We start from the raw sequence: 23,817 nt of genomic DNA on the forward strand, positions 1-23,817 counted from the left end.
CCCCGTGTCTCTCTCCCCCCCGTGTCTCTCTCCCCCCCGTGTCTCTCTACCCCCCGTGTCCTCTCTCCCCCCCGTGTCTCTCTCCCCCCGTGTCTCTCTCCCCCCCGTGTCTCCCCCCCGTGTCTCCCTCCCGTGTCTCTCTCCCCCCCGTGTCTCTCTCCCCCCCGTGTCTCTCTCCCCCCCGTGTCTCTCTCCCCCCCGTGTCTCTCTCCCCCCCCGTGTCTCTCTCCCCCCCGTGTCTCTCTCCCCCCCGTGTCTCCCCCCCGTGTCTCCCCCCCGTGTCGCCCCCCCCGTGTCTCTCTCCCCGTGTCTCTCTCCCCCCCGTGTCTCTCTCCCCGTGTCTCTCTCCCCCCCGTGTCTCTCTCCCCCCCGTGTCTCTCTCCCCGTGTCTCCCCCCGTGTCTCCCCCCCGTGTCTCCCCTCCGTGTCTCCCCTCCGTGTCTCCCCTCCGTGTCTCCCCCCCGTGTCTCCCCCCCGTGTCTCCCCCCCCCCGTGTCTCCCCCCCGTGTCTCCCCCCCGTGTCTCTCTCCCCCCCGTGTCTCCCCCCGTGTCTCTCTCCCTCCGTGTCTCCCCCCCGTGTCTCCCCCCCCCCCGTGTCTCCCCCCCGTGTCTCCCCCCCGTGTCTCTCTCCCCCCCGTGTCTCCCCCCCGTGTCTCCCCCCCGTGTCTCCCCCCCGTGTCTCCCCCCGTGTCTCTCTCCCCCCCGTGTCTCCCCCCCGTGTCTCCCCCCCGTGTCTCCCCCCGTGTCTCCCCCCCCGTGTCTCTCTCCCCCCCGTGTCTCCCCCCCCCGTGTCTCCCCCTCCCGTGTCTCCCCCCCGTGTCTCCCCCCCGTGTCTCTCTCCCCCCCCGTGTCTCTCTCCCCCCGTGTCTCTCTCCCCCCCGTGTCTCCCCCCCGTGTCTCCCCCCCGTGTCTCTCTCCCCCCCGTGTCTCTCTCCCCCCCGTGTCTCTCTCCCCCCCGTGTCTCCCCCCCCGTGTCTCCCCCTCCCGTGTCTCCCCCCCGTGTCTCCCCCCCGTGTCTCTCTCCCCCCCGTGTCTCTCTCCCCCCCGTGTCTCTCTCCCCCCCGTGTCTCTCTCCCCCCCGTGTCTCTCTCCCCCCCGTGTCTCTCTCCCCCCCGTGTCTCCCTCCCGTGTCTCTCTCCCCCCCGTGTCTCTCTCCCCCCCGTGTCTCTCTCCCCCCCGTGTCTCTCTCCCCCCGTGTCTCTCTCCCCCCGTGTCTCTCTCCCCCCCGTGTCTCTCTCCCCCCCGTGTCTCTCTCCCCCCCGTGTCTCTCTCCCCCCCCGTGTCTCCCCCCCGTGTCTCCCCCCCGTGTCTCCCCCCCGTGTCTCTCTCCCCCCCGTGTCTCCCCCCCCCCCGTGTCTCCCCCCCTGTGTCTCCCCCCCGTGTCTCCCCCCCCCCCGTGTCTCCCCCCCGTGTCTCCCCCCCGTGTCTCCCCTCCGTGTCTCCCCCCCGTGTCCCCCCCCCCGTGTCTCCCCCCCCGTGTCTCCCCCCCGTGTCTCTCTCCCTCGTGTCTCCCCCCCGTGTCTCCCCCCCCCCGTGTCTCCCCCCCGTGTCTCCCCCCGTGTCTCCCCCCGTGTCTCCCCCCGTGTCTCCCCCCCGTGTCTCCCCCCCGTGTCTCCCCCCCGTGTCTCTCTCCCCCCGTGTCTCCCCCCGTGTCTCCCCCCCGTGTCTCTCTCCCCCCGTGTCTCTCTCCCCCCGTGTCTCTCTCCCCCCCGTGTCTCCCCCCCGTGTCTCCCCCCCGTGTCTCCCCCCCGTGTCTCTCTCCCCCCGTGTCTCTCTCCCCCCGTGTCTCCCCCCCGTGTCTCCCCCCCGTGTCTCCCCCCCGTGTCTCCCCCCCGTGTCTCTCTCCCCCCGTGTCTCTCTCCCCCCGTGTCTCTCTCCCCCCGTGTCTCTCTCCCCCCGTGTCTCTCTCCCCCCGTGTCTCTCTCCCCCCGTGTCTCTCTCCCCCCGTGTCTCCCCCCCGTGTCTCTCCCCCGTGTCTCTCCCTCCCGTGTCTCCCCCCCGTGTCTCCCCCCCCGTGTCTCCCCCCCGTGTCTCTCTCCCCCCGTGTCTCCCCCCCGTGTCTCTCTCCCCCCGTGTCTCCCCCGTGTCTCTCTCCCCCCGTGTCTCTCCCTCCCGTGTCTCCCCCCCGTGTCTCTCCCCCCGTGTCTCTCCCCCCCGTGTCTCTCTCCCCCCGTGTCTCTCCCCCCCGTGTCTCTCTCCCCCCGTGTCTCCCCCCCGTGTCTCTCTCCCCCCGTGTCTCCCCCCGTGTCTCTCTCCCCCCGTGTCTCTCTCCCCCCGTGTCTCTCTCCCCCCGTGTCTCCCCTCCCGTGTCTCCCCCCCGTGTCTCCCTCCCGTGTCTCCCCTCCCGTGTCTCCCCCCCGTGTCTCTCTCCCCCCGTGTCTCTCTCCCCCCGTGTCTCTCTCCCCCCGTGTCTCTCTCCCCCCGTGTCTCCCCTCCCGTGTCTCCCCCCCGTGTCTCCCCTCCCGTGTCTCCCCCTCCCGTGTCTCCCCCCGTGTCTCTCCCCCCGTGTCTCCCCCGTGTCTCTCTCCCCCGTGTCTCCCCTCCCGTGTCTCCCCCCCGTGTCTCCCCCCCGTGTCTCCCCCCCGTGTCTTTCTCCCCCCGTGTCTCCCCCCCGTGTCTCCTCCCCCCCGTGTCTCTCTCCCCCCCGTGTCTCTCTCCCCCGTGTCTCCCCCCCGTGTCTCCCCCCCGTGTCTCCCCCTCCCGTGTCTCCCCTCCCGTGTCTCCCCTCCCGTGTCTCCCCTCCCGTGTCTCCCCCCCGTGTCTCCCCCCCGTGTCTCTCTCCCCCCGTGTCTCCTCTCCCCGTGTCTCTCTCCCCCCGTGTCTCCCCCCCGTGTCTCTCTCCCCCCGTGTCTCCCCCCCGTGTCTCTCTCCCCGTGTCTCTCTCCCCGTGTCTCTCTCCCCGTGTCTCTCACCCCCGTGTTTCTCTCCCCCGTGTCTCCCTCCCCCCGTGTTTCTCTCCCCCGTGTCTCCCTCCCCCCGTGTCTCTCTCCCCCCGTGTCTCTCTCCCCCCGTGTCTCTCCCCCCCGTGTCTCTCTCCCCCCGTGTCTCTCCCCCCCGTGTCTCTCTCCCCCGTGTCTCCCCCCCGTGTCTCTCTCTCCCCGTGTCTCTCTCTCCCCCGTGTCTCTCTCCCCCGTGTCTCTCTCCCCCCCGTGTAGACGGCAGAGATGAGGAAGCTCGTGGGCTCCCTGCAGGCTGAGCTGGAGACGGCTCTGGCCCAGGCCTCCGATGCCAAGGCCAAGGAGCAGCTCGCCCTGAGCGACTTACAGCAGCAGGTGAGCGCCGCTCACCACTCGCTCACCCAGTCGCTCACCCACCCAGCCACTCGCTCACCCACTCGCTCACCCACCCAGCCACTCAGCCACTCGCTCATCCACTCGCTCACCCAGTCGCTCACCCACCCAGCCGCTCGCTCACCCACTCGCTCACTCACCCAGCCACTCAGCCACTCGCTCATCCACTCGCTCACCCAGTCGCTCACCCACCCAGCCACTCGCTCACCCACTCGCTCACTCACCCAGCCACTCAGCCACTCGCTCATCCACTTGCTCACCCAGTCACTCACCCACCCAGCCACTCGCTCACCCAGCCACTCACCCACTCGCTCACCCACCCAGCCACTCACCCACTCGCTCACCCATCCACTCGCTCACCCAGCCACTCGCTCACCCAGCCACTCGCTCACCCACCCAGCCACTCACCCACTCGCTCACCCAGCCACTCGCTCACCCAGCCACCCAGCCACTCGCTCACCTAGTCGCTCGCCCAGCCACTCGCTCACTCGCTCGCCCAGCCACTCGCTCACCCACTCACCCACCCAGCCACTCACCCACTCGCTCACCCAGCCACTCGCTCGCCCAGCCACTCGCTCACCCAGCCGCTCAGCCACTCGCTCACCCAGCCACTCGCTCACCCAGCCACCCAGCCACTCGCTCACCCAGCCACTCGCTCACCCACCCAGCCACTCACCCACTCGCTCGCCCAGCCACTCGCTCACCTAGTCGCTCGCCCACTCGCTCACCTAGTCGCTCGCCCACTCGCTCGCCCAGCCACTCGCACACCCAGCCACTCAGCCACTCGCTCGCCCAGCAGCTCGCTCACCCAGCCGCTCGCTCACTCAGCCACTCACTCAATTGCTCACCCAGCCACTCGCTCGCCCAGCCACTCGCTCGCTCAGCCACTCGCTCACCCAGCCACCCAGCCACTCGCTCACCCCAGCCACTCGCTCACCCACCCAGCCACTCACCCACTCGCTCACCCAGCCACTCGCTCACTCACTCACCCAGCCACTCGCTCATCCATCCACTCACCCAGCCACTCACCCAGCCACTCACCACTCGCTCACCCAGCCACCCAGCCAGCCACTCATCACTCGCTCACCCAGACACTCAGCCAGCCACTCACCCAGCCACTCAGCCAGCCACTCACCCAGCCACTCACCACTTGCACACCCAGCCACTCACTCACCCAGCCACTCACCACTCGCTCACCCAGCCACTCACCTCACCACTCGCTCACCCAGCCATTCACTCACGCGCCCACTCACTCACACACACTCTCACTCTGTGTGTGTGTTACACTCTGTGTGTGTGTGTCACACTCTCTGTGTGTGTGTCACACTCTCCCATTCTGTGTGCGTGTGTGTGTCACTCTGTGTGTGCACGTGTGTGTCACCCTCTCACCCCGCGTGTGTGTCACTGTGTGTGTGTGTCACTCTGTGTGCGTGTGTGTCACTCTGTGTGTGTCACTCTGTGTGCGTGTGTGTCACTGTGTGTGTGTGTGTGTCACACTCTCACCCCCTGTCTGTGTGTGTCACTCTGTGTGTGTGTCACTCTGTGTTTGTGTGTCACTCTGTGTGTGTGTCACCCTCTCACCCCGCGTGTGTGTGTGTCACTCTGTGTGTGTGTCACCCTCTCACCCTGTGTGTGTGTCACCCTCTCACTCTGCGTTTGTGTGTCACTCTGTGTGTGTGTCTCTTTGTGTGTGTGTGTCACTCTGTGTGTGTGCGTCACTGTGTGTGTCACTCTGTGTGTGTCACTCTGTGTGTGTGTCACTCTGTGTGTGTGTGTGTCACTCTGTGTGTGTGTGTCACTCTGTGTGTGTGTCACTCTGCGTGTGTGTCACCCCGCGTGTGTGTGTGTGTGTGTCACCCTCTCACCCCGCGTGTGTGTGTGTCACCCTCTCACCCCGTGTGTGTGTGTGTCACCCTCTCACCCCGCGTGTGTGTGTGTGTCACCCTCTCACCCCGCGTGTGTGTGTGTGTGTCACCCTCTCACCCCGCGTGTGTGTGTGTGTCACCCTCTCACCCCGGCGTGTGTCACCCCGTGTGTGTGTGTGTGTCACCCTCTCACCCCGTGTGTGTGTGTGTGTCACCTCGTGTGTGTGTGTGTCACCCTCTCACCCCGTGTGTGTGTCACCCCGTGTGTGTGTGTGTGTCACCCCGTGCGTGTGTCACCCCGTGTGTGGTGTGTCACCCCGTGTGTGTGTGTGTGTCACCCCGTGTGTGTGTGTGTGTGTCACCCTCTCACCCCGTGTGTGTGTGTGTGTCACCCCGTGTGTGTGTGTGTACCCCGTGTGTCGGTGTGTGTGTGTCACCCTCTCACCCCCGTGTGTGTGTGTGTCACCCTGTGTGTGTGTGTGTCACCCCGGTGTGTCACCCCGTGTGTGTGTGTGTCACCCTCGTGTGTGTGTGTGTCACCCTGTGTGTGTGTGTGTGTCACCCCGTGTGTGTGTGTGTGTGTCACCCGTGTGTGTGTGTGTGTGTCACCCCGTGTGTGTGTGTGTGTTACCCCGTGTGTGTGTGTGTCACCGTGTGTGTGTGTGTGTGTCACCCCGTGTGTGTGTGTGTGTGTCACCCCGTGTGTGTGTGTGTGTGTGTCACCCCGTGTGTGTGTGTGTGTCACCCCGTGTGTGTGTGTGTGTCACCCCGCGTGTGTGTGTGTGTGTCACCCCGTGTGTGTGTGTGTGTGTCACCCCGTGTGTGTGTGTGTGTGTCACCCCGTGTGTGTGTGTCAGTCACCCCGTGTGTGTGTGTGTGGTCACCCCGTGTGTGTGTGTGTGTGTCACCCCGTGTGTGTGTGTGTGTGTACCCCGTGTGTGTGTGTGTGTCACCCCGTGTGTGTGTGTGTGTCACCCCGTGTGTGTGTGTGTGTCACCCCGTGTGTGTGTGTGTGTTCACCCCGTGTGTGTGTGTGTGTGTCACCCCGTGTGTGTGTGTGTGTGTTCACCCCGTGTGTGTGTGTCAGTCACCCCGTGTGTGTGTGTGTGTTGTCACCCCGTGTGTGTGTGTGTGTGTCACCCCGTGTGTGTGTGTGTGTGTCACCCCTGTGTGTGTGTGTGTCAGTCACCCCGTGTGTGTGTGTGTGGTCACCCCGTGTGTGGGTTGTTCGTCATGTCATATCCCCCCGTGTGTGTGTGTGTGTGTCACCGTGTGTGTCACCCCGTGTGTGTGTGTGTGTGTCAGTCACCCCGTGTGTGTGTGTGTGTGTGTCACCCCGTGTGTGTGTGTGTGTCACCCCGTGTGTGTGTGTCACCCCGTGTGTGTGTGTGTGTGTCACCCCGTGTGTGTGTGTGTGTGTGTCACCCCGTGTGTGTGTGTGTCACCCCGTGTGTGTGTGTGTGTCACCCCGCGTGTGTGTGTGTGTGTGTCACCCCGTGTGTGTGTGTGTGTGTGTCACCCCGTGTGTGTGTGTGTGTCACCCCGTGTGTGTGTGTGTGTGTCACCCCGTGTGTGTGTGTGTCACCCCGTCTGTGTGTGTGTGTGTGTGTGTCACCCCGTGTGTGTGTGTGTGTGTGTCACCCCGTGTGTGTGTGTGTGTGTGTCACCCCGTGTGTGTGTGTGTGTGTCACCCCGTGTGTGTGTGTGTGTGTCACCCCGTGTGTGTGTGTGTGTCACCCCGTGTGTGTGTGTGTCACCCCGTGTGTGTGTGTGTGTCACCCCGTGTGTGTGTGTGTGTGTCACCCCGTGTGTGTGTGTGTGTGTCACCCCGTGTGTGTGTGTGTGTGTCACCCCGTGTATGTGTGTGTGTCACCCCGTGTGTGTGTGTGTGTGTCACCCCGTGTGTGTGTGTGTGTGTCACCCCGTGTGTGTGTGTGTGTGTCACTGTGTGTGTGTGTGTCACCCCGTGTGTGTGTGTGTGTCACTGTGTGTGTGTGTGTCACTCCGTGTGTGTGTGTGTCACTGTGTGTGTCACCCTCTCACCCCGCTTGTGTGTGTGTGTGCCACCCTCTCACCCCGTGTGTATGTCACTGTGTGTGTGTGTCACCCTCTCACCCCGTGTGTGTGTGTGTGTGTGTCACACCCCGCGTGTGTGTGTGTCTGTGTGTGTGTGTCACCCACCAGTCCCGAGCCGCCAGTGCTGCCCAGGAGCGCTACGAGAAGGAGGTGGTGCTTCACGGGGCCGACGTCGAGGCCCTCCGCACCGCCCGCGCCCAGCTCAGCTCCGCCTCGGGGCGTCTCCGCGGGGCGCAGGAGGAGGCTGCCCGGAGCTCCATGGAGCTGGCCAGGCGGCGGGCTGACGTGGAGCAGCAGCAGCAGGCGCAGAAGGTGGTGGGGGTAGGGGGTGTGGGTGGGGTGGGGTGGGTGGGTGGGGTGGGTGTCTGTGTGTGTTACTGTGTGTGTTACTGTGTGTGTGTGAGTTACTGTGTGTGTGTGTTACTGTGTGTGTGTCACTGTGTGTGTGTCACTGTGTGTGTGTCACTGTGTGTGTCTCTCTGTGTGAGTTACTGTGTGTGTGTGTTACTGTGTGTGTGTGTTACTGTGTGTGTGTGTTACTGTGTGTGTGTGTTACTGTGTGTGTGTGTTACTGTGTGTGTGTTACTGTGTGTGTGTGTTACTGTGTGTGTGTGTGTCACTGTGTGTGTGTTACTGTGTGTGTGTGTCACTGTGTGTGTGTGTGTCACTGTGTGTGTGTGTTACTGTGTGTGTGTGTTACTGTTGTGTGTCACTGTGTGTGTGTGTCACTGTGTGTGTGTGTCACTGTGTGTGTGTGTTACTGTGTGTGTGTGTCACTGTGTGTGTGTTACTGTGTGTGTGTGTGTCACTGTGTGTGTGTGTTACTGTGTGTGTGTGTTACTGTTGTGTGTCACTGTGTGTGTCACTGTGTTGTGTGTCACTGTGTGTGTCACTGTGTGTGTCACTGTGTGTGTGTCACTGTGTGTGTGTCTCTGTGTGTGTCACTGTGTGTGTGTGTCACTGTGTTGTGTGTCTCTGTGTGTGTCACTGTGTGTGTGTTTGTCACTGTGTGTCACTGTGTGTGTGTCACTGTGTGTGTCACTGTGTGTGTCACTGTGTGTGTCTCTCTGTGTGTCTCTCGGTGTGAGTTACTGTGTGTGTGTGTGTCACTGTGTGTGTGTGTGTGTGTCACTGTGTGTGTGTCACTGTGTGTTTGTCACTGTGTGTGTCACTGTGTGTCACTGTGTGTGTGTCACTGTGTGTGTGTGTCACTGTGTGTGTGTGTCACTGTGTGTGTCACTGTGTGTGTCACTGTGTGTGTCACTGTGTGTGTCACTGTGTGTGTGTCACTGTGTGTGTGTGTGTCACTGTGTGTGTGTGTCACTGTGTGTGTCACTGTGTGTGTCACTGTGTGTGTCACTGTGTGTGTTACTGTGTGTGTGTGTGTCACTGTGTGTGTGTCACTGTGTGTGTGTGTGTCACTGTGTGTGTGTCTCGTGGGGAGCAATAGTGTAGTAGCGGTTAGCGCCTCGCTGCGCTACGAACCCCGGCGACCCGGGTTCGATTCCCGCTCACGGCCAACACCACCATCGACGATTATCTGAACCGGCCCTGGGCCTCTCCCCTCGGCCGACTCGGCCTCAAACGAGTACCTGGTGTAGCGGTGTGTAGTAAACATCACCACCGGGGAGACAAAGGCGGCCGGGCGTGGTTGCTGGCCACCCACCCCCCTCGTGCACCGTTACCGGCCTTCATAGTTGCCGCTAGCTAACACCACTTGCCCCCACATTCTGTTAAGGCTACACGGGCGATCTTCGCCTTTGTTCTTTTGGATAAAATTCGCACAAATGCCAGTCGAACAGTAACAGCCACGGGGACAATTTGGATAAAATTCGCACAAATGCCAGTCGAACAGTTAGCAGCCACGGGACAATTTGGATAAAATTCGCACAAATGCCAGTCGAACAGTTAGCAGCCACGGGGACAATTTTGGATAAAATTCGCACAAATGCCAGTCGAACAGTTAGCAGCCACGGGGACAATTTGGATAAAATTCGCACAAATGCCAGTCGAACAGTAACAGCCACGGGACAATTTGGATAAAATTCGCACAAATGCCAGTCGAACAGTTAGCAGCCACGGGACAATTTGGATAAAATTCGCACAAATGCCAGTCGAACAGTTAGCAGCCACGGGGACAATTTGGATAAAATTCGCACAAATGCCAGTCGAACAGTAACAGCCACGGGACAATTTGGATAAAATTCGCACAAATGCCAGTCGAACAGTTAGCAGCCACGGGGACAATTTGGATAAAATTCGCACAAATGCCAGTCGAACAGTTAGCAGCCACGGGACAATTTGGATAAAATTCGCACAAATGCCAGTCGAACAGTTAGCAGCCACGGGACAATTTGGATGAAATTCGCACAAATGCCAGTCGAACAGTTAGCAGCCACGGGACAATTTGGATAAAATTCGCACAAATGCCAGTCGAACAGTAACAGCCACGGGGACAATTTGGATAAAATTCGCACAAATGCCAGTCGAACAGTTAGCAGCCACGGGACAATTTGGATAAAATTCGCACAAATGCCAGTCGAACAGTTAGCAGCCACGGGGACAATTTGGATAAAATTCGCACAAATGCCAGTCGAACAGTTAGCAGCCACGGGGACAATTTGGATAAAATTCGCACAAATGCCAGTCGAACAGTAACAGCCACGGGGACAATTTGGATAAAATTTGCACAAATGGCAGTCGAACAGTTAGCAGCCACGGGACAATTTGGATAAAATTCGGACAAATGCCAGTCGAACAGTTAGCAGCCACGGGACAATTTGGATAAAATTCGCACAAATGCCAGTCGAACAGTTAGCAGCCACGGGACAATTTGGATAAAATTCGCACAAATGCCAGTCGAACAGTTAGCAGCCACGGGACAATTTGGATGAAATTCGCACAAATGCCAGTCGAACAGTTAGCAGCCACGGGACAATTTGGATGAAATTTGCACAAATGCCAGTCGAACAGTTAGCAGCCACGGGGACAATTTGGATAAAATTCGCACAAATGCCAGTCGAACAGTTAGCAGCCACGGGGACAATTTGGATAAAATTCGCACAAATGCCAGTCGAACAGTTAGCAGCCACGGGGACAATTTGGATAAAATTCGCACAAATGCCAGTCGAACAGTTAGCAGCCACGGGACAATTTGGATAAAATTCGCACAAATGCCAGTCGAACAGTTAGCAGCCACGGGACAATTTGGATAAAATTCGGACAAATGCCAGTCGAACAGTTAGCAGCCACGGGGACAATTTGGATAAAATTCGCACAAATGCCAGTCGAACAGTAACAGCCACGGGGACAATTTGGATAAAATTCGCACAAATGCCAGTCGAACAGTAACAGCCCAGGGGACAATTTGGATAAAATTCGCACAAATGCCAGTCGAACAGTTAGCAGCCACGGGACAATTTCGATAAAATTCGCACAAATGCCAGTCGAACATTAGCAGCCACGGGACAATTTGGATAAAATTCGCACAAATGCCAGTCGAACAGTTAGCAGCCACGGGGACAATTTGGATAAAATTCGCACAAATGCCAGTTGAACAGTTAGCAGCCACAGGACAATTTGGATAAAATTCGCACAAATGCCAGTCGAACAGTTAGCAGCCACGGGGACAATTTGGATAAAATTCGCACAAATGCCAGTCGAACAGTTAGCAGCCACGGGACAATTTGGATAAAATTCGCACAAATGCCAGTCGAACAGTAACAGCCACGGGACAATTTGGATAAAATTCGCACAAATGCCAGTCGAACAGTTAGCAGCCACGGGACAATTTGGATAAAATTCGCACAAATGCCAGTCGAACAGTTAGCAGCCACGGGACAATTTGGATAAAATTCGCACAAATGCCAGTCGAACAGTAACAGCCACGGGACAATTTGGATAAAATTCGCACAAATGCCAGTCGAACAGTTAGCAGCCACGGGACAATTTGGATAAAATTCGCACAAATGCCAGTCGAACAGTTAGCAGCCACGGGACAATTTGGATAAAATTCGCACAAATGCCAGTCGAACAGTAACAGCCACGGGACAATTTGGATAAAATTCGCACAAATGCCAGTCGAACAGTTAGCAGCCACGGGGACAATTTGGATAAAATTCGCACAAATGCCGGTCGAACAGTTAGCAGCCACGGGACAATTTGGATAAAATTCGCACAAATGCCAGTCGAACAGTAACAGCCACGGGACAATTTGGATAAAATTCGCACAAATGCCAGTCGAACACTAACAGCCACAGGACAATTTGGATAAAATTCGCACAAATGCCAGTCGAACAGTTAGCAGCCACGGGACAATTTGGATAAAATTCGCACAAATGCCAGTCGAACAGTTAGCAGCCACGGGGACAATTTGGATAAAATTCGCACAAATGCCAGTCGAACAGTTAGCAGCCACGGGACAATTTGGATAAAATTCGCACAAATGCCAGTCGAACACTAACAGCCACAGGACAATTTGGATAAAATTCGCACAAATGCCAGTCGAACAGTTAGCAGCCACGGGGACAATTTGGATAAAATTCGCACAAATGCCAGTCGAACAGTTAGCAGCCACGGGGACAATTTGGATAAAATTCGCACAAATGCCAGTCGAACAGTTAGCAGCCACGGGACAATTTGGATAAAATTCGCACAAATGCCAGTCGAACAGTTAGCAGCCACGGGACAATTTGGATAAAATTCGGACAAATGCCAGTCGAACAGTTAGCAGCCACGGGGACAATTTGGATAAAATTCGCACAAATGCCAGTCGAACAGTAACAGCCACGGGGACAATTTGGATAAAATTCGCACAAATGCCAGTCGAACAGTAACAGCCCAGGGGACAATTTGGATAAAATTCGCACAAATGCCAGTCGAACAGTTAGCAGCCACGGGACAATTTCGATAAAATTCGCACAAATGCCAGTCGAACATTAGCAGCCACGGGACAATTTGGATAAAATTCGCACAAATGCCAGTCGAACAGTTAGCAGCCACGGGGACAATTTGGATAAAATTCGCACAAATGCCAGTTGAACAGTTAGCAGCCACAGGACAATTTGGATAAAATTCGCACAAATGCCAGTCGAACAGTTAGCAGCCACGGGGACAATTTGGATAAAATTCGCACAAATGCCAGTCGAACAGTTAGCAGCCACGGGACAATTTGGATAAAATTCGCACAAATGCCAGTCGAACAGTAACAGCCACGGGACAATTTGGATAAAATTCGCACAAATGCCAGTCGAACAGTTAGCAGCCACGGGACAATTTGGATAAAATTCGCACAAATGCCAGTCGAACAGTTAGCAGCCACGGGACAATTTGGATAAAATTCGCACAAATGCCAGTCGAACAGTAACAGCCACGGGACAATTTGGATAAAATTCGCACAAATGCCAGTCGAACAGTTAGCAGCCACGGGACAATTTGGATAAAATTCGCACAAATGCCAGTCGAACAGTTAGCAGCCACGGGACAATTTGGATAAAATTCGCACAAATGCCAGTCGAACAGTAACAGCCACGGGACAATTTGGATAAAATTCGCACAAATGCCAGTCGAACAGTTAGCAGCCACGGGGACAATTTGGATAAAATTCGCACAAATGCCGGTCGAACAGTTAGCAGCCACGGGACAATTTGGATAAAATTCGCACAAATGCCAGTCGAACAGTAACAGCCACGGGACAATTTGGATAAAATTCGCACAAATGCCAGTCGAACACTAACAGCCACAGGACAATTTGGATAAAATTCGCACAAATGCCAGTCGAACAGTTAGCAGCCACGGGACAATTTGGATAAAATTCGCACAAATGCCAGTCGAACAGTTAGCAGCCACGGGGACAATTTGGATAAAATTCGCACAAATGCCAGTCGAACAGTTAGCAGCCACGGGACAATTTGGATAAAATTCGCACAAATGCCAGTCGAACACTAACAGCCACAGGACAATTTGGATAAAATTCGCACAAATGCCAGTCGAACAGTTAGCAGCCACGGGACAATTTGGATAAAATTCGCACAAATGCCAGTCGAACAGTTAGCAGCCACGGGACAATTTGGATGAAATGATCAGCCTAGCTCCGTGCTCGATCAAACAAAACGCGGCTTAGCCGTGCGTTTTCGATTATTATCAACCAAAGTAAAAGCTATGAAAATAATGTGACGGTGATTATTGGGAGCTGCGTTGACACCTACCATCCACCCCCTCACCCACCCACCCCCCCACCCCCACCCCTCTCACCTACCCACCCTCTCACCCACCCCCCCACACCTACACCCACTCACCCTCCCACCTACCCACTCCCACCCTCTCCACCACCCACCCTCCACCCTCCACCTACCCACCCCCTCCCACCCACCCTCCACCCACCCACCCACCTCACTCACTCCCCCACCCACCCACCTCCTCACCACCCCCCCACCTACCTCACCTACCCACCCACCACCCTCTCACCCACCCTCACCCACCCACCCACCCACCCTCTCACCCACCCCCTCACCCACCCACCCTCTCACCCACCCTCTCACCTACCCACCCTCTCACCTACCCACCTTCCTACCCACCCACCACCCTCTCACCCACCCACCCTCTCACCCACCCTCCTTCCTACCCATCCACCCTCCTTCCTACCCACCCTCTCACCCACCCACCCACCCACCCTCTCACCCACCCACCCTCTCACTCACCTACCCACCCTCCTTCCTACCCACCCACCCTCCCACCCACTGACCCTTACCCACCCACCCACTGACCCTTACCCACTCACCCACCCACCCTCTCACCCACCAACCCACCCTCTCACCCACCCTCTCACCCACCCACCCTCTCACCCACCCACTCACCCTCTCACCCACCCTCTCACTCACCCTCTCACCCACCCTCTCACTCACCCTCTCACCCACCAACCCACCCTCCTTCCTGCCCACCCACCACCCTCTCACCCACCCACCCTCTCACTCACCCACCCACCCTCTCACCCACCCCCTCACCCACCCACCCTCTCACCCACCCTCTCACCTACCCACCCTCTCACCTACCCACCTTCCTACCCACCCACCACCCTCTCACCCACCCACCCTCTCACCCACCCTCCTTCCTACCCATCCACCCTCCTTCCTACCCACCCTCTCACCCACCCACCCACCCACCCTCTCACCCACCCACCCTCTCACTCACCTACCCACCCTCCTTCCTACCCACCCACCCTCCCACCCACTGACCCTTACCCACCCACCCACTGACCCTTACCCACTCACCCACCCACCCTCTCACCCACCAACCCACCCTCTCACCCACCCTCTCACCCACCCACCCTCTCACCCACCCACTCACCCTCTCACCCACCCTCTCACTCACCCTCTCACCCACCCTCTCACTCACCCTCTCACCCACCAACCCACCCTCCTTCCTACCCACCCACCCTCCCACCCACTGACCCTTACCCACCCACCCACCCACTCTCTCACTCACCCACCCACCCACCCTCTCACCCACCTCCTCACCTACCCACCCTCCTTCCCACCCACTGACCCTTATCCACCCTCTCACCCACTGACCCTTACCCACCCACCCACCCACCCCAGGAGGAGGTGGCCCGCCTGGCCTCACGAGTGGAGGAGCTGCAGCAGCAGAACTCCCTGCTGCACTCGCAGCTGGAGACCGTGAGCCAGCAGATGCTGGCAGCCGTCAAGACCTCTGCCAGCATCAGCGGCAGCAGCAGCAGTGGAGCAGCAGCAACAGCAGCAGCAGTAGCAGCTGGTACAGCTGCTGACGGACAGCCGGAGCCCGGCATTGAGGATGGCAGCGAGAGGCTTTTAGAACTACTCAGGTGAGTGGGTGGGCGGGCGGGCGGGCGGGTGGCTTTGTGGGCGAGTGGTGGGGTGAGTGATTTGGTGGGTGGGAGGGTGAGTGGGTGGGTGACTTTGTGGGCGAGTAGTGGGGTGAGTGATTTGGTGGGTGGGATTTCAGGAGGGTGGGAGGGTGGCTTTGTGGGCGAGTGGTGGGGTGAGTGATTTGGTGGGTGGGATTTCAGGAGGGTGAGTGGGTGGGCGGGTGACATTGTGGGCGAGTAGTGGGGTGAGTGATTTGGTGGGTGGGATTTCAGGAGGGTGGGAGGGTGAGTGAGTGAGTGGGTGGGTGACATTGTGGGCGAGTAGTGGGGTGAGTGATTTGGTGGGTGGGATTTCAGGAGGGTGGGAGGGTGAGTGAGTGGGTGGGTGACATTGTGGGCGAGTAGTGGGGTGAGTGATTTGGTGGGTGGGATTTCAGGAGGGTGATTGGGTGGGTGGGTGGGCGGGCGGGTGGGTGAGTGACTTGGTGGGTGGGGGTCATCAGGAGAGTGGGTGGGTGAGTGGGTGGGTGAGCTCCTGCATGAGCCACTGACACCGCCACCTCTGTGCCACTGACACCGCCGCCTCTGTGCCACTGACACCACCGCCTCTGTGCCACTGACACCACCGCCTCTGTGCCACTGACACCACCGCCTCTGTGCCACTGACACCACCACCTCTGTGCCACTGACACCGCCACCTCTGTGCCAGTGACACCACCGCCTCTGTGCCACTGACACCACCCACCACCGCCTCTGTGCCACTGACACCGCCGCCTCTGTGCCACTGACACCGCCGCCTCTGTGCCACTGACACCACCGCCTCTGTGCCACTGACGCCACCGCCTCTGTGCCAGTGACACCACCGCCTCTGTGCCACTGACACCACCCACCACCGCCTCTGTGCCACTGACACCGCCGTCTCTGTGCCACTGACACCGCCGCCTCTGTGCCACTGACACCACCGCCTCTGTGCCACTGACACCACCGCCTCTGTGCCACTGACACCACCACCTCTGTGCCACTGACACCACCGCCTCTGTGCCTCTGACACCACCGCCTCTGTGCCACTGACACCACCGCCTCTGTGCCACTGACACCGCCACCTCTGTGCCACTGACACCACCACCTCTGTGCCACTGACACCACCACCGCCTCTGTGCCACTGACACCACCACCTCTGTGCCACTGACACCGCCGCCTCTGTGCCAGTGACACCACCGCCTCTGTGCCACTGACACCACCGCCTCTGTGCCACTGACACCACCGCCTCTGTGCCACTGACACCACCCACCACCACCTCTGTGCTAGTGACACCACCGCCTCTGTGCCACTGACACCACCACCTCTGTGCCACTGACACCACCGCCTCTGTGCCACTGACACCACCGCCTCTGTGCCACTGACACCACCCACCACCACCTCTGTGCCACTGACACCACCGCCTCTGTGCCACTGACACCACCGCCTCTGTGCCACTGACACCACCACTGCCTCTGTGCCACTGACACCACCACCTCTGTGCCACTGACGCCACCGCCTCTGTTCCACTGACACCGCCGCCTCTGTGCCACTGACACCACCGCCTTTGTGCCACTGACACCACCGCCTCTGTGCCACTGACACCACCCACCACCACCTCTGTGCCACTGACACCACCGCCTCTGTGCCACTGACACCGCCGCCTCTGTGCCACTGACACCGCCGCCTCTGTGCCACTGACACCACCGCCTCTGTGCCACTGACGCCACCGCCTCTGTGCCACTGACGCCACCGCCTCTGTGCCACTGACACCACCGCCTCTGTGCCACTGACGCCACCGCCTCTGTGCCACTGACACCGCCGTCTCTGTGCCACTGACGCCACCACCTCTGTGCCACTGACACCACCGCCTCTGAGCCACTGACACCGCCGCCTCTGTGCCACTGACACCACCACCTCTGTGCCACTGACACCACCGCCTCTGTGCCACTGACACCGCCGCCTCTGTGCCACTGACACCACCGCCTCTGTGCCACTGCCACCGCCACCTCTGTGCCACTGACACCACCACCTCTGTGCCACTGACACCACCGCCTCTGTGCCACTGACACCACCGCCTCTGTGCCACTGACACCACCACCTCTGTGCCACTGACACCACCGCCTCTGTGCCACTGACACCACCACCTCTGTGCCACTGACACCACCACCTCTGTGCCACTGACACCACCGCCTCTGTGCCACTGACACCACCACCTCTGTGCCACTGACACCACCGCCTCTGTGCCTCTGACACCACCGCCTCTGTGCCACTGACACCACCGCCTCTGCCACTGACACCGCCACCTCTGTGCCACTGACACCACCACCTCTGTGCCACTGACACCACCGCCGCCTCTGTGCCACTGACACCACCGCCTCTGTGCCACTGACACCACCGCCTCTGTGCCACTGACACCACCGCCTCTGTGCCACTGACACCACCGCCTCTGTGCCACTGACACCGCCGCCTCTGTGCCACTGACACCACCGCCTCTGTGCCACTGACACCACCGCCTCTGTGCCACTGACACCACCGCCTCTGAGCCACTGACACCGCCGCCTCTGTGCCACTGACACCGCCGCCTCTGTGCCACTGACACCACCACCTCTGTGCCACTGACACCGCCACCTCTGTGCCACTGACACCACCACCTCTGTGCCACTGACACCACCGCCTCTGTGCCACTGACACCACCGCCTCTGAGCCACTGACACCACCGCCTCTGTGCCACTGACACCGCCCACCACCTCTGTGCCACTGACACCACCGCCTCTGTGCCGCTGACACCACCACCGCCTCTGTGCCACTGACACCGCCACCTCTGTGCCACTGACACCACCGCCTCTGTGCCACTGACACCACCGCCTCTGTGCCACTGACACCGCCGCCTCTGTGCCACTGACACCACCACCTCTGTGCCACTGACACCGCCACCTCTGTGCCACTGACACCACCACCTCTGTGCCACTGACACCACCGCCTCTGTGCCACTGACACCACCACCTCTGAGCCACTGACACCGCCGCCTCTGTGCCACTGACACCACCACCTCTGTGCCACTGACACCGCCACCTCTGTGCCACTGACACCACCACCTCTGTGCCACTGACACCACCGCCTCTGTGCCACTGACACCACCGCCTCTGTGCCACTGACACCACCACCTCTGTGCCACTGACACCACCGCCTCTGTGCCACTGACACCACCGCCTCTGTGCCACTGACACCACCGCCTCTGTGCCTCTGACACCACCGCCTCTGTGCCACTGACACCACCGCCTCTGTGCCACTGACACCGCCACCTCTGTGCCACTGACACCACCACCTCTGTGCCACTGACACCACCGCCTCTGTGCCACTGACACCACCGCCTCTGTGCCACTGACACCACCGCCTCTGTGCCACTGACACCACCGCCTCTGTGCCACTGACACCACCGCCTCTGTGCCACTGACACCACCGCCTCTGTGCCACTGACACCGCCGCCTCTGTGCCACTGACACCACCGCCTCTGTGCCACTGACACCACCGCCTCTGTGCCACTGACACCACCGCCTCTGTGCCACTGACACCACCGCCTCTGTGCCACTGACACCACCACCGCCTCTGTGCCACTGACACCGCCGCCTCTGTGCCACTGACACCACCACTGCCTCTGTGCCACTGACACCACCCACCAGGTTCATGCGCAGGGAGAAGGAGATAGCGGAGACTCGCCTGGAGGTGTCGCAGGCCGAGGGCGTGAGGCAGAAGCATCGCGTCACTCAGCTGGAGCGACAGCTGGCAGACACTCAGAGCAGCCTGGCCACGCAGAGGGAGAGCGTGCAGGTGGGTGGGTGGTGTGGGTGGTGTGGGTGGTGTGGGTGGTGTGGGTGGTGTGGGTGGTGTGGGTGGGTGGTGTGTGTGTGAGTGGGTGGTGTGTCTGCGTGAGTGGGTGGTGTGTCGGTGTGAGTGGGTGGTGTGTGTGGGTGGGTGTGTGTGGGTGGTGTGTGGTGTGTGTGGGTGGTGTGGGTGGTGTGGGTGGGTGGTTGTGTGTGGGTGGTGTGTGTGGTGTGGGTGGGTGGTGTGGGTGTGTCTGTGGGTGTGTGGGTGGGTGGTGTGGGTGGTGTGTCTGCGTGAGTGGGTGGTGTGTCTGTGTGAGTGGGTGGTGTGTGTGGGTGTGTGTGGGTGGTGTGTGTGGGTGGTGTGTGTGGGGTGAGTGGGTGGTGTGTGGGTGGTGTGAGTGGGTGGTGTGTCTGCGTGAGTGGGTGGTGTGTCTGCGTGGGTGGTGTGTGTGGGTGTGTGTGGGTGGTGTGTCTGTGTGTGAGTGGGTGGTGTGTGGGTGTGTGTGGGTGGTGTGTGTGGGGTGAGTGGGTGGTGTGTGTGGGGTGAGTGGGTGGTGTGTCTGTGTGTGTGTGTGGGTGTGTGTGGGTGGTGTGTGTCTGTGTGTGTGGGTGGTGTGATCGTGAGCAGAGGGTCAGGGACTCCAAAAGAACAACCCAGAGCCCAGGCCTACTGATGGTATCATAGGCCTTGACCAGGTCAATAAAGCAGAGATGTAGGTCTTGTTGGAATTCCCAACACCTCTGCTGTAGCAGACGGACAGAAAATATGGCATCTGTGCAGGACCGCCCTTTCCTGAAACCGCATTGGGGCTCCGCAAGCCTCTCCTCAGCGTGCCTGGCAAGGCGATGTTGAATAATCCTTTTTAGTCGACCCGTGGCACCTGGGTCTGCCCCGTGACCTCCTGCCAGCGGGCGTTCGACACTTCACGTGGCCTCAGGGTGCACATAGCCTGGCACAAGCGTCGTGGTGACGTCACCGCCACTTAGTGGCGAATGGCGATTATTGTTGTTGTTGTGTGTGGAGTGTCTGTGTGGAGTGTCTGTGTGTGTGTGTGTGGAGTGTCTGTGTGTGGTGTGTCTGTGTGTGTGTGTGTGTGTCTGTGTGGAGTGTCTGTGTGTGTGTGGAGTGTCTGTGTGTGTGTGGAGTGTCTGTGTGTGTGTGTAGTGTCTGTGTGTATGTGGTGTGTCTGTGTGTGTGTGTGTGTGGAGTGTCTGTGTGGTGTGTGTGGTGTGTCTGTGTGTGTGTGGTGTGTCTGTGTGTGTGTGTGGAGTGTCTGTGTGTGTGTCTGTGTGTGGAGTGTCTGTGTGTGTGTGGAGTGTCTGTGTGTGTGTCTGTGTGTGTGGAGTGTCTGTGTGGTGTGTGTGGTGTGTGTGTGGTGTGTCTGTGTGTGTGTGTCTGTGTGTGGTGTGTCTGTGTGTGTGTGGTGTGTGTGTGGTGTGTCTGTGTGTGTGTCTGTGTGTGTGTGTCACTGTGTGTGTATGTGTGTGTATGTATGTGTATGTGTGTGTATGTATGTGTGTATCTGTGTGTGTGTGTGGAGTGTCTGTGTGTGTGTCTGTGTGTGTCTGTGTGTGTGTCTATGTGTCTGTGTGTGTGTCTGTGTGTGTGTCTGTGTGTGTCTGTGTGTGTGTCTATGTGTCTGTGTGTGTGTCTGTGTGTGTGTGTGTGGAGTGTCTGTGTGTGGTGTGTCTGTGTGTGTGTGGAGTGTCTGTGTGGTGTGTGTGTGTCTGTGTGTGGTGTGTGTGTGTGTCTGTGTGTGTGGAGTGTCTGTGTGTGTGTCTGTGTGTGTGGAGTGTCTGTGTGGTGTGTGTGGTGTGTCTGTGTGTGTGTGTGGAGTGTCTGTGTGTGTGTCTGTGTGTGTGGAGTGTCTGTGTGGTGTGTGTGGTGTGTCTGTGTGTGTGTGTGGAGTGTCTGTGTGTGTGTCTGTGTGTGTCTGTGTGTGTGTCTATGTGTCTGTGTGTGTGTGGTGTGTCTGTGTGTGTTTGGTGTGTGTTTGTGTGTGTGTGTCTGTGTGTGTCTGTGTGTGTGTGGTGTGTTTGTGTGTGTGTGTAGTGTCTGTGTGTGTGTGTAGTGTCTGTGTGTGTGTGTGTGTAGTGTCTGTGTGTGTGTGTGTGTGTAGTGTCTGTGTGTGGTGTGTGTGTAGTGTCTGTGTGTGTGTGTGTGTAGTGTCTGTGTGTGGTGTGTGTGTAGTGTCTGTGTGTGGTGTGTGTGTAGTGTCTGTGTGTGTGTGTAGTGTCTGTGTGTGTGTGTGTGTAGTGTCTGTGTGTGTGTGGAGTGTCTGTGTGTGGTGTGTGTGTGTGGTGTGTCTGTGTGTGTGTGTGTGTGGAGTGTCTGTGTGTGGTGTGTCTGTGTGTGTGTGTGGTGTGTCTGTGTGTGTCTGTGTGTGTCTGTGTGTGTCTGTGTGTGTGTGGTGTCTGTGTGGTGGGGTTAGCGCTACGATACCTGCAGAGTGCCGAGTTCGATTCCCGCTCACGGCCAACGCCAGTGACGAGAATACGCTGACATCCTCACCACCATCCTCACCACCTCACCACCATCCTCACCACCTCACCATCACCCTCACCACCTCTCCCTCACCACCTCACCCTCACCACCTCTCCCTCACCCTCACCACCTCACCCTCACCACCTCTCCCTCACCACCTCTCCCTCACCGTGCCCGCAGCTCAATGCGAAGTCTCTTGCCCAGCACGGGGAGCTGATGCAGAAGGTGGAGACTCTCAGCATCCTCACCACCTCTCCCTCACCACCTCTCCCTCACCCTCACCACCTCTCCCTCACCCTCACCACCTCACCCTCACCACCTCTCCCTCACCCTCACCACCTCTCCCTCACCACCTCTCCCTCACCACCTCTCCCTCACCCTCACCACCTCTCCCTCACCACCTCTCCCTCTCCCTCACCACCTCTCCCTCACCACCTCTCCCTCTCCCTCACCACCTCTCCCTCACCACCTCTCCCTCACCCTCACCACCTCACCCTCACCACCTCTCCCTCACCCTCACCACCTCTCCCTCTCCCTCACCACCTCTCCCTCACCACCTCACCCTCACCACCTCTCCCTCACCACCTCACCCTCACCACCTCTCCCTCTCCCTCACCACCTCACCCTCACCACCTCTCCCTCACCCTCACCACCTCTCCCTCTCCCTCACCACCTCTCCCTCACCACCTCACCCTCACCACCTCTCCCTCACCACCTCACCCTCACCACCTCTCCCTCACCACCTCTCCCTCACCGTGCCTGCAGCTCAATGCGAAGTCTCTTGCCCAGCACGGGGAGCTGATGCAGAAGGTGGAGACTCTCAGCATCCTCACCGCCTCACCCTCACCACCTCTCCCTCTCCCTCACCACCTCTCCGTCACCCTCACCACCTCACCCTCACCACCTCTCCCTCACCCTCACCACCTCTCCCTCACCCTCACCACCTCACCCTCACCACCTCTCCGTCACCCTCACCACCTCTCCCTCACCACCTCTCCCTCTCCCTCACCACCTCTCCCTCACCCTCACCACCTCTCCCTCACCGTGCTCGCAGCTCAATGCGAAGTCTCTTGCCCAGCACGGGGAGCTGATGCAGAAGGTGGAGACTCTCAGCATCCTCACCGCCTCACCCTCACCACCTCTCCCTCACCCTCACCACCTCTCCCTCACCACCTCCCCCTCACCGTGCCCGCAGCTCAATGCGAAGTCTCTTGCCCAGCACGGGGAGCTGATGCAGAAGGTGGAGACTCTCAGCATCCTCACCGAGTCGAATCGGCAACTGCGTGATGACAAGCAGCGTCTGCAGCAGCAGCTGCAGCAGGAACAGGCCAAGGTGAGGAGGGTAGTGGGGGGTGGTGTGGGAAGCCGTGAGGGTCAGCCCTGGTCAGCCTGGTCAGCCTGGTCACCCTGGTCACCCTCACGGTCAGCCTGGTCAGCCTGGTCAGCCTGGTCAGCCTGGTCACCCTCACGGTCAGCCTGGTCAGCCTGGTCACCCTCACGGCCACCCTGGTCAGCCTCACTGTCACTCTGGTCAGCCTGGTCACCCTCACTGTCACCCTGGTCAGCCTCACTGTCACTCTGGTCAGCCTGGTCACACTCACGGTCACCCTGGTCAGCCTGGTCAGCCTGGTCACACTCACGGTCACCCTGGTCACCCTGGTCACCCTCACGGCCACCCTGGTCACACTCACTGTCACCCTGGTCACCCTGGTCAGCCTGGTCACACTCACTGTCACCCTGGTCACCCTGGTCACCCTGGTCACACTCACGGCCACCCTGGTCAGCCTGGTCACAGCAGCAGCTGTGACCAGCAGCAGCTGCAGCAGGAACAGGCCAAGGTGAGGAGGGTAGTGGGGGGGGTGTGTGGGAAGCCGTGAGGGGTCAGCCCTGGTCAGCCTCACGGTCACCCTGGTCAGCCTGGTCACCCTCACGGTCAGCCTGGTCACCCTGGTCAGCCCTGGTCACACTCACGGTCAGCCTGGTCAGCCTGGTCACACTCACGGTCACCCTGGTCAGCCTGGTCACCCTGGTCAGCCCTGGTCACACTCACGGTCAGCCTGGTCAGCCTGGTCACACTCACGGTCACCCTGGTCAGCCTGGTCACCCTGGTCACCCTGGTCACCCTGGTCACCCTCACGGCCACCCTGGTCAGCCTGGTCACCCTGGTCACCCTCACGGCCACCCTGGTCAGCCTGGTCACAGCAGCAGCTGCAGCAGGAACAGGCCAAGGTGAGGAGGGTAGTGGGGGGTGGTGTGGGAAGCCGTGAGGGGTCAGCCCTGGTCAGCCTCACTGTCACCCTGGTCAGCCTGGTCACACTCACGGCCACCCTGGTCACCCTGGTCAGCCTGGTCAGCCTCACGGCCACACTGGTCACCCTGGTCAGCCTGGTCACCCTCACGGTCAGCCCTGGTCA

The 23,817-nt window shown here is 59.6% G+C and overlaps 1 protein-coding gene across 2 annotated transcripts in view; it reads left to right on the top strand.

Annotated features, from left to right (window-relative positions):
- Positions 1 to 23,817, top strand: part of LOC116938457 (uncharacterized) — a 77,570-nt gene that overhangs the window by 8,494 nt on the left and 45,259 nt on the right. For both annotated transcript variants that reach the window (XM_076055630.1, XM_076055631.1), the window contains exons 3-7: positions 3,155 to 3,271; positions 7,339 to 7,542; positions 14,826 to 15,070; positions 18,775 to 18,922; positions 22,599 to 22,736. In XM_076055630.1, the coding sequence (XP_075911745.1) occupies positions 3,155 to 3,271; positions 7,339 to 7,542; positions 14,826 to 15,070; positions 18,775 to 18,922; positions 22,599 to 22,736 (852 nt within the window). The remainder of the gene's footprint in view (positions 1 to 3,154; positions 3,272 to 7,338; positions 7,543 to 14,825; positions 15,071 to 18,774; positions 18,923 to 22,598; positions 22,737 to 23,817) is intronic.

Source organism: Petromyzon marinus, chromosome 72 (genome assembly GCF_048934315.1).
Source record: "Petromyzon marinus isolate PM22_M1 ecotype Great Lakes invasive population chromosome 72, UKy_Petmar_22M1.pri1.0, whole genome shotgun sequence".
In the NCBI taxonomy this organism is placed as follows: domain Eukaryota; kingdom Metazoa; phylum Chordata; class Hyperoartia; order Petromyzontiformes; family Petromyzontidae; genus Petromyzon; species Petromyzon marinus.